The 11,027-nt window shown below is 48.6% G+C and overlaps 1 protein-coding gene across 4 annotated transcripts in view; it reads left to right on the top strand.

Moving 5' to 3' along the window:
- Positions 1-1,999: 1,999 nt before the first annotated feature.
- MID2 (midline 2) overlaps positions 2,000-11,027 on the top strand; it is a 92,146-nt gene continuing 83,118 nt past the window's right edge. The window contains exon 1 of one of the 4 annotated variants that reach the window (XM_087860057.1): positions 2,000-2,116. Coding sequence is in view for 2 of the 4 variants with exons in the window: in XM_087860056.1 (XP_087716182.1) it covers positions 2,732-2,735 (4 nt within the window). In the remaining 2 variants the exon portion in view is untranslated. The other 3 variants (XM_087860058.1, XM_087860056.1, XM_087860059.1) reach the window with 3 other exon arrangements.

The following is an 11,027-nucleotide window of genomic DNA, read 5'->3' as shown; positions in this document are numbered from 1 at the left end:
CAAAAACCACATGACATAAAATTCACCCTCTCCACCATTTCTTAGTGTACAGGGCAATATTGGCAGCCACGTGCACACTGTTGTGCAATAGATTCCCCAGAACTCCCCTCCCCCCCACACACATGCCAGTTCTGCATGACGAAACTCTACATCCATAGAACAACACCTCCCCACCGCACCCACCATTCGACTTTCTGTTTCTATGAGTTTGACTATTTTAGACACCTCCTATAAGTGGAATCATTCAGTATTTGTCCTTCTGTGACTGGCTTGTTTCACTTAGCATATGATCCTCGAAGTTCACCCATGTCCTAGCATATGCCAAGGTGTCCTTCTTTTCCAAGGCTGACAGGTATATGCCACATCCTACTGTATGTATATGCCACATTTTCTTCATCCTTTAATCTCCTGGGGCATGTAGGTTGCTCCAACCTCGTGTCTATCGTTAATAATGCTGCAATGAATGTGAGGGTGAAAATATCTCTTTGAGATTTTGCTTTCAATTCTTTTGGCTATATTTCCAGAAGTGGGATTGCTGGATCATATGGTAGTTCTATTTTTAATTTTTTGAGGAACTTCCATACTGTTTTCTGGAGCAGTTGTACCATTTCACACTCCCAGCAACAGTGTACAAGGGTTCCAATTTCTCTAGATCCTTGCCAACACTTCTTACTTTCTGTTTGTTGGCTTGTTTTTAAAATAACAGCCATCCTAACCCGTGTGAGGCAATACCTCGTTGTGGTTCTGATTGGCATTTTCTGATGATTAGTGATATTAAGCATCTCTTCATATGCTTGGCCATTTGTCTAGCTCCTTTGAAGCAATGTCTATTCAAGTCCTTTGCCCGTTTTTTAGTTGGGTTATTTGTTTTGTTTTCGGGTTGTAGGAGTTCTTTATATATTTTGGATACTAACCCCTTAACAGACATATGGTTTGCCAACATTTTCTCCCCATTTGTGTCTTTTCACTGTTAATTCTTTTGCCATGCAGAAGTTTTTAAGTCTGATGTAGTCCCACTTGTCTATTTTTGCTTTCGTTGCCTGTGCTTTTGGTGTGACTCATTAACTTTTATTCCTCTTAGGGTCAGACTTTCATCAGGATAGCCTGGTTGTGATTTTTGCCTTCGTTTCCACCTCAGTGCTCTCTAGCACATTGTTTAACAGGGGTGTTGGCTAATTACTATTGGTTCCCTGATGGGTTACTCCCAGAGCTACCTTAATTTTTCTGGACTCCTTCCCATGCACAGTAATGGGAGGCCTATGTGAGAGGGGGGTGTTTCCTTCATTTTTTCTCTTCTTTCCCCTTGCATCTCCAGCCCTTTTATCCCATGTTAGGTACACAGTCTCCTCTGGGGCATCCTCCTTCTTTTCTCTCCCATCCTCTTTGTGAGTGGGGCGGTGGTCTCTGAGCCAATGACAGGTCAGCCGACAGGCTGATCCAGACCAATGAGGCTTCTGGGTTCCAGATGGACCAATTAGCTTATTAGGGCCTTTGTACCTGGATAGCTGGCATCTGTCCCATTGTCCTCTTTAAGGACCCTCTTCTTTTGCCCATCAAGGATTCGAATGTGCAAATGAAACCCTACTTTCTTTTGTTTTGTTTTTTAATTTTGGTGGCTTTAATCCATCCCCACAACTTCTGCCCAAGGCCAATAAAGCACAGGCATTCTCCCTCTGTAAAAAGAAAGAGGGGTTGGGTTTCCTTCAATTGTCTGCCCTTTTCTGTCTCCTCCACTATTTTTGTTTTACTCCGTAGTTAACTTTGCTTTAGAACAGCTTCATCCGAAGACCAGTGCGGTGGACCTAGGCACTCTCTTCTCGTTGCCGGTTGCAACGGCCTTCTCCTTGTTCTAACCTGGTGGCTTGTGGGACCAGGGGGCTGGCGGGTGGGAGAAGAGTTTGGCTGTAGTCTTCCTTCTGCATTTCACACACATTCTGCGCTCGCTCGCTCTCGCGCTCTCTCTCTCTCTCTTTTGCGCACACACACACACATACACACACACACACACACACACACGCGCGCGCGCACACACACACACATGCCCGCTCGGGCCCCTCTCGGTGTGTCTTCCTTCAAGATGACAGGGCGCTGGAGAAGAGGCTGCTGGAATCAGCTGGTAGGTACAGTAGTAACCCGAACCCCACCCACCCGCTGCCTCTGCTTGCTCAGGTTTCTCCGGTCACTCCTGCCAGGGGAGAAAACATGTAAACGCGCCTCCACAGGAGGGGCTGGGGGAGCTGGGAGCGGCGGGGGCGGCGGAAGGTGAGCCCGGGAAGGTGGCCGAGCGCCCCTGCTGCCCGGGGCCCTTCCCCGTGCTCCCTCGGGGCGTCAGCCCCAGCCCTGTTTGCCCCCCACCCCCCTTTTCGTAGGGATCGCCTTTTTTTTCCCCTCTGCGGCGGCGGAAATGACAGTGTGGTGCTGCCGCGGTGTCATGGTGCTGCCCCTGGACTAAAGGGCGAAAACTCTTTAAGTTTGGCTCGGGAGACCCAGCTGCGGTAGCGTCGCGGCCGCCGTGCTGTCCCTGGCGGGGCGCGCGGGCGGGCGGATCCCGGCTGCTGCGCTGCGGCGGCGGCGGCGGCGAAGGCGGGCGGCGGCCTAGAGCGGCGGCGGCGGCGGCGAAGGCGGCCGCCCCGGGAGCTCGCGCCGGAGCCCGAGCCAGCTCCCGGCGGAGGCAGGCGAGCGCCCGGCGCCCTCGAGCGGGCCGAGGAGATGGCTGGCACCCGGGAACGCTATGGGTAAAACGCGCCCCCTCGCCGCGGGCCCCGGGAGCCAAGCGCCACAGCCCGCGCCGGGCACGGCCCGGGCTCCGGCTCCCGCTCCCGCCGCTTCTCAGGTGCCGCCGGGGCCCGGCGCGGGCCAGGGGCTCCGGGGCTCGGCGGGGCGGGGTGACGGGGCCCGCGAGACTCGGGGTGGCGGCGGCGGCGGGGGCCCCGGCCTGGCCAGGGCTCCCGTCGCTGCCCCCTTGGGACGGAGTTTGCACTCCAGGGTGCGGGGCGGGGGTGGCCCGAGGCCTCTGGCGTTCAGAGCGGCCCGGCGCAGGGCAGTCGAGCGGCTCCCCCGGCGCCGGGGCGCGAGTCTGGGAAAGGGCACCACCGCCTTCCCACGCTCCCGCGGCCCGCAGCCTCCTCGGGCCGGGCGGCGCCCCTCGGCCGGCCCTCCGCCCGGCGGTGGCTGCTCCGGCAGCCGGAGATGCTGCGGACACCCCGCCGGCGGGGAGGCCCGGCGAAACTTAATCCCTTTTCTGCCAGGGGAGTGATCCTCCGGTCTCCGTCTGGGTGGTTCCTTATTTCTGGCCTAGCTGTGAAACCAGCCCAGTGGGGGAGAGGGAAAACTTACATGTCCAGAGGACAGACTGCGACTGAACCGGGGAGAGGTGGGGTTTTTCCATTCGTGGCTCGTGAGACTTAAGTAAATAACGGCGGAGTAGATTTACAGAATATTTTTGGTGATGATAAGGTTTAGGTTACTTAGTACTTGGTGTGTAGCGCATTATTTCTTGGAGGCGTTTTTTGTTTTTGTTTTTGTGGGTTGGTTTTTTTGGGGGGGTTGTTTGTTTCGCAGAGCAGGAAATTGGGATCCTGGGGTCTTTAGTTTCTTCACTTTCTCTCTTCCACACTCCCCTACCCGCCTTCGCGCTCACTTGCCTTCTTCCTGCGTCGTCACACACCTACCTGCCCACCCAGATCTCCCACCAGAACCCTTCCGTTCCCCACACTGCCCCCCACCAACCTGTGCACTCCGCCTGCATCTCAGCCCTGCAGCCTCTTGGCTTCTCAACCCGTTTGCCTTCTTGAGGATTTCTGAGTGTGGGGCGAGTGGGTAGTTATGGTTGTGTGTCTGTGAGGAGGAGCCCTTATACAGGAATATAGTGGAGACTGTGTAAATAGACAAGTAATGCGTGTGGGTTGATTCCTTGGATTCTCAAGTTGGGCCACAAGGGCTGTCTTTAACCCTATTCTGTTCCCTCCCAGTCAGTACTCGAATCACTTCTCCAGCTATGTTCCAATAGAAGGGGAACGCTGGATAGGGAGCTTCCCTCCCCTTCTTCTGGCTTAACCCCAGCTGATTACACCAGCCCTCACATCCCCCTTTTCAGCCCTCTCCACTCATACTAACTGCCCTAAGGGGGAAACAGACTTGGCTATGTTTATATATTCCTGCCCAATCAATTAACTTAATACAGGTATGTAATGTGAATTAGATTTTTCCTGATTGTTCCTCACAACTTGATTTATGTGGTTGAAATACAGGGCTAGGAGTCAGGAAGAGCAGAGTTTATCCCAAATCTGATGTTACATTGGCTTTATGGCCTTAGGACGTTCCTATGACCTTTCTTTCATAGTCGATGCACTTGTGTAAAAGGCATAATATTGTGTACTGGGTATTGTGAGTCTCGGCTTGGTCCTTTGAAGATGAAAGGGTTCTATAAACCCTCAGCATTATGCTTTTCAAATGAAGTACTTCATTTACCTTTTATTGGGATAATAGATTGGGTGTAAGGAGGAACCCTAGTTTACTGGCAACCTTAACTTGCCATTGTTAGCCCCCCTGGGAGCCAAATCTATCAGGTACTCAGGACTCCTTTTGTTGTTGTTGTTCCTAATGCATGTACAACTGAATGAAAACATGCATAAAATTAGGCATGCAGAGTAATGGTGATTATTTTAAGTCGAGGCTTGAATCATATCTAATGTACTCCAACCTAACAGTCTGAGTCAGACTCATTTGAAAACATAACCTCACCCATTTTTAGCCTATATGGGGGCAGTTAGTTAATTTCTACTGAAAAGTGGCATAAATAATTTTAGGCATGGCAATATAAGCATGATTACCATCTAGCAGCGGTGAGTCAACAATATTTATTAAGCACCTACAAGGTGCAGAGTTCTCTGCTGACTGGGCTGAGGTCCCGGTCTTGGCCTAGCATTTTGGCCTCCTGCTTGTTTGAGGCCTACTTCCTTACTTGCAGCTCCAGGAGTAGGACAGGAAGGAGCAAGGCAGGGGGAGAGGCTAGACACATGAAGGGGCGATTGTTTCCCTCCCTCTTTCATGACCACTGGACTTCTCATCTAGCATGTTCCACCTTGCAAGGCCACCCCTGGGAAGCACTGCCACAAATCAGGGTGACTTGGTTGCTTCATGAATATAGCATCTGAACAGTGCAAATTGATTTAGATGAAGTTGGTTTAGTTAATCCCTCCTCTAAGTGCCGGGCAACTTGCTCCAACTTGCAGATCCTAAGGCAGTGCCAGTGGAGTCTCATAATTGCATCCAAAAATTGCTCTGGGTAGTGCGCCCGTCTGTTCCCTCATCCCGCCTCCCATAAAACCTGCTGACGCCATGACAGTTGAGAAGGAAACTGCAGAAGGGGTAGGTCTTTACCACTCAGCAAACCTCACTGGCTTGGTGAAGAGGAGAGAATGTCCTCGTCGCACTCAGGTTCCCTCTTTCCCAACAGGGACACAGAGCCCTAACCAAGAGGTGAGGGCAGGGCTGAGGCACAGAATGTGTCCTGAATGGCTGTTTCCAGGGGCACCTGCTTGGCCTCTTGTGTGTCTGTCATCCAGTCTTTATGGATCTTGGGAACTCCCTAGCTGTTAGGCCATGTGACTCTGCTGCTTGTGGAGGCCAGGGGATGCTCCATTTCCATTTAGTGGTTTTGTTTTTGTTTTTTTGGTCTTCCGTGCAAAGGGGAGAACAAGGCACTGTGTTTGTGAAACGCCTCCTTACTTAAGCTGGCGGTCTTGACTTAGAGCGTCGCATCATCAAAATAGGACGTGGAACGTGTCGATCCTGGATGCACAACAGTTCAGGAGAGTTGCCCATTGTCCACTTTTTGATGACTGCAACCTTGGCACCCAGGTGGTATTACAGTAATCTCTGTATTTCAGGTCTCTCAAAAAACACTGTGTTTATCACCGAGCAGTGTAGAGCAGAGACTAGAAAAGTGTTTCTCAGCTGGTGTATTGGATCATGCTAACAAGTGAGAAGACCGAATGAGTGGTGTTGAGACAAGAAATTCCACCTCCAGTTATCCCCCTGTGCAGACCGCTTGCTGGTCCCCTTTTCATTTCCCCTCTCTTCCAAGGATCGATAATGTTTTTCTCTCTGTTCCCATGAATTAAAACTCTGCTTGGAGTCTTCCCTGGGCCCCAGAGGTTGGTGGCTTTTCCTATTGGTTTTCTTTTTCCATCTGCCCCTTCTCCATGACCGTAGGCAGACTTCGTCTTTTCGATAGCCAATCTCCCAGCTCCTGCATTGCCCTTAGAAACCCCATGAGCTGCTCAGACTACGAGATGGGTTACGGTGTGGGTGGTGGAGGGGTTTTGAGCAATGTTCCTACACCCCACCACTCCCTTCTCCACGTGGGGTTTACCCGAGTGCACACTGGGGTGTTGGTTCAGTCTAAGTGGGTGAGCAAAGCATCATTAGTAAGACTTGTCCTACTTGGGTTCTTGTCTCCCTGCAGAGCTCTGACTGCTTGACCTTGGGCTTTTTTCTCAGCCTCTTTCCTACAGGTCAGACTCCTCTGGTTGACGAGCAGAGTCCCCAGTCTTTGGATCTTTTCTCTCACAGAGACCAAACGATCTGATAACAAACTCATTACGTAAACTCAAATCCTCCTGAAACCGAAAATCCTCGTATGCACAGTTTGCCCGGTTAGGAGCATAATGTATGGGCCTGGGAGACAGTGCTGATGTAGGACGGTGATGTGCGTGAATGTATACAGCCCAGAGATAGAAAAATGGTTTACGGTCCAGAATCCTGAATCGCTTTGTCTATAGCCCTTTGTTCAGTGTTGCTAGGATCCATGTGATTCCCCAGGGAGTAGAAGCTTGATTTCAAATAGGCTTCTGTTCTCTGTCCCTTGTCTCTGACCTGAACTTGGGGTGCTCTCAGCCTAACATTCAACATTATGCCCTATATACATACATTGCCAGTTTTATTCTGTAGGAGTGGAGAGGGCTGCCCATCCAGGTGTGTCCCTGAACATTTAAACATTTACAAACATTGCCGTGGGTGAGAGAGCTTGGGAAAAGCAGTCCTAGAACAGATGGAAAGCTGGACTGGTAGCATGAGGTCGATTAAGTTGGCTCTCCATTTGTTCAACCTTGCGACTGCCGTTGTGTTCTGCACGAAGGTAAAGGTGTTATGAATTGCGCTTAGGGTTCCTGTCAATTATCCTGGGTTACCTTGGCAAATCCTTCTCTTGGTTCCTGAGATTAATCTTTTGCCTCTGTAGCAAACGTAGGACTTTTAGTTCTGCTATTGTGATATTCATTGTAATGTTCATGGTGACTCTATGATATAAAATGGCCAATGGTTGGCTTTAGGAGCTAATTATTGTAAAGAAAACATTGTTAAATCCACAGGCTATAAAATATTAAGTAGGCTTTAATGATCTTTTAGACAGGAGCTGGCTCCGGTGCTCTCTGTCAGTCGGTCAACAACCTCCAGTCCCGAGCTTTCCCCGTGCACGATAAAAGCTGAAAAGAAGCTAGGCGGTTCTTCCCTTGGGGGTACTCCAGTCTAACAGGGGAGACATATGAGCATAAGAAATACCACAGTCAGACACATGGTCCTCCAGAAAACTTGCGGGGAAGTGTGACTGTTCTCTGTCACGCCAACCGTGTGTTTGGGACGAATTTCCAAACATTTGCTGCTTTCCTCAATAACTTGCTTTGTGTCTGTCTGTCTGTGAATGTATGATGCGAATCTCTCCCTGTTTGTAAAGCAAGTTAATAATTTGGTTGTATCCTCGTGTGATCCTCATAAGAGCCCATGAGTGGGGTAGGGCTGGTATTTTTCAACCCACAGATGAGGAGGCCGTGGCCCCGACACTTTAAATGTCTTACCTAGGCTCACTCAGCTAATTCAGCTTAGAGCCAGGACTATAACCAGGCTCTGTTTTGAGGATCAAATGAGATAATGGCTTTGGAACCATTTTGAAACTATCATGCGGTACACAGATGTAAGATGGCTATTATTATTAGTTATGCTTAGTGACCACCTCACCTCTTCCCCGCCCCCGGGTTTCTATTTTTAGTCCGGGTCCTTTTAGGGTGAGAATTCTATGCATTGGTTGCCTTTTGTGTTCCCAAATGATCCCCCCCCCCCCGCACCGCCCCAGCTTCAAGGGGTCCTTTCCTACTAAGAGCATTCCAGGATTTGGTTGTCTTCCTTTTCAGCTCCAAAAGGTGTTCTCGTTAGTTTCTACTCCCCTGGGACTCCTCTCCCCCTTTGTTGTCCTCAAGGAACACCCATTAGATCTTCCTCGAGTTACAACAGGCAAAACCAGCCACTGTCCTTCAGCATCTTGGCTTAGCCAAGGCAAAGTAATGCATTTTGTTCCTTTCATGATGCTGCCCTTCGCTGGTCAGCCTTTCGAGTCACACCAATAAATAAGATTTGTGTTTTGAGGAGCTAGTTTTCAATAAAGCCACCGTGTCTTTCCTATGTGGGAACAGAGAGCAAGAGCTCTGTAATAACCGGACATCAGAGCTGGAAAGCATCTTAAAGAGATTGTCTGGTGATTCAACTTGCACGACATTTTACAGTTAGGGAAACATCAGACGAAGTCGGGACTCATTCTCTCATCCCCCAAGGCAGGGAGATGGGTTTGTAGTGTTTTAAGGAAAAACTCAAGGGACATTCATGTTAATATCCTGAAGAATGTTTATTTTCCATTAATTTGTTTTTAAAACAAGTCCTGCAGCTCAGCTCAATTCTCATTCTACAGCTCAGAGGTCAGGCTTGGTTTCACACTCTCGGTTTTCCTGTGAAGAAGGGCTGGGGGGGGGCGGGGAACCATGGCTCCTCAGGGAGGCAGTGAGAGCCCAGGGCCACGCTCTGCAGACCTAGGAGATGAAAACTAGACGGACTCTAAACTGCCAAAACATGGGGGCATTTCATTATGTTCAAATAACATTTGAAATAATAGAATTCTGCCAAGTGCAGATCACAGCTTCCCTCCGTGATCGGAGTTAACGGCATGCCGGATTTGGAGGGCAATGCCGAAATCAATCTTTCATTTTGTAGGTGTAGAATGCATTATTTTCATCTTAACCACCTGCACAGAAGCTCCTCTTTTGTATTTCCACTTACTCACACGGCCTCATGACACCTTCTTATCGTTTTGTCTCATCGACCTCTGTCTTTCAGGGGTCTCAGCCTGAAGGGAGTGCAGGGCGAAGATTAGGCAGGCAGAAACAGTTGTAAAATCAAGGAAGGGCAAATACGTAAACATAACTAAACGACACAGAAGGGGACAAATCAGTGTCTGCGGATGCGGGCATTTGTTTCTTAACATGGCAATTGGTCTGCCCTCCCAGGCATTTCATCAGTGCATTTTTGTGATGAACCATTGTGTTTTCTGGCAAAAGCTTCCTGATTACCTGTTATCGGGTGGCACTCTATCAGGTTCACATCGTGTCTTTATCTTCAGCACTCTAATTCTGCAGAGATCAGGGATTCACAGACTTTTGGAAGTTGCAACACTTTGCCGTTGTTTCATTTTTGTCATACTGCTTCCCTCTGTCCTTCCCAAAAGAATTTTGTGATATAAGAGCCAAGTATTTTTTTAGGAGTCCTGTGGGTTTTATTTTATTTTACTTTTAAAGATTTTACTTATTTATTTAGAAAGAGAGAGAGAGAGGGAGAGAGAGAGAGAGGGAAGGGGCAGAGGGAGAGGGAGAGAGAGAATCCCAAGCAGACTCCGCACTGAGTGCGGAGCCCGACCGGGGGCTTGATCCCAGGACCCTGAGATCATGACCTGAGCTGCAACCTAGAGTCAGACGCCCAAATGACTGAGCCACCCAGGGGCCCCTTGTGGTTTTGAAATGAATACAAATTGGGAGCTGAGAACTTTCTGCCAACCATTGATCATTAGAGGTGTTCCAGGGTGTTGCAAAACCTGGACTGGGAATCAGTGACCTAGAAAAACAATCGGAAGAAGTAACCCAGCAGGGTTTATAATGACTACATAGGTACATAGATGGCAGTATAGTATAGTGGTGAAATGTTTACACTCCAGGGTCAGACCTGGGTTTGAATCTTTTTTTTTTAATTCAGTAATTCATGTATCATAATGTTCACCATTTTAAAGTGTACAATTCAGTGGATTTTAGTATTTTCACAAAGTTGTGCAACAATCACCACTAATTCCTGAACATTTCCTTCATCATCCCCAAAAGAAACTCTACCCATTAGCAGTCACCCCCTTCCCTACCCCCCAGCCCTTGGCAGCCAGTAATCTACTTTCTGTTCTTATGGATTTGCCTATTGTGGGCATTTCATGTAAAGAGAATCATATAATTTTTGGCCTTCTGTGACTGGCTTCTTGCACTTAGCATAATGCTTTCAAAGCTCATCCATGTATGTGGTGGTATGGCTCAGTGCTTTATTACTTTCTCTTGGTGGATAATATTCTGTTGTACGGATGTAGCGTATTTGTTTGTCCATTCATCAGTTGATGGGCATTGAGGTTACGTGTACCATCTGGCTCTTACGAATGACGCTGCTCGGAACATCTGTGTACAAGTTTTTGAGTGAGCACATCTTCAGTTCTTCTGGATCGTATGCTAACTCCACATTTAACCATCTGAGGAATTGCCAAACTATTTCCTAAAGCAGATGCACCATTTTACATTCCCACCAGCAATGTAGAAGGATTCCAGTTTTTCCAAATCCTGGATGACATTTGCTGTTTTTTAAAATTGCAGTCATCCTAGTGGGCGTGAAGTAGTAATACAGCCATCCCAGTGAGTACAAAGTGGTATTTCAGTGTGCTTTTGATTTGCGTTTCCCTAATGGCTAATGATATTGAGTATCTTTTCATATGCTTACTGATCCTTTGTCATCTTTAGAGAGATGTCTGTTCAGATCCTTTGCCCACTTTTTTTGGCCTTTTAATTGTGGAGTTTTAAGAGTTCTGTTTATTTCTAGATACTAGACTCCTATCACATGTGTGACTTGCAAATGTTTTTTCCCATTCTGTGAGTTGTCTTTTCACTTTCTTGATGTTGTCA

The sequence above is a fragment of the Ursus americanus genome, chromosome X, assembly GCF_024610735.1.
Source record: "Ursus americanus isolate L20-20 chromosome X, mUrsAme1.1.p, whole genome shotgun sequence".
NCBI classification, from domain to species: Eukaryota; Metazoa; Chordata; class Mammalia; order Carnivora; family Ursidae; genus Ursus; species Ursus americanus.
Note: the sequence above shows the minus strand (reverse complement) of the source record. Positions and strands in the feature narration are given on the sequence as shown.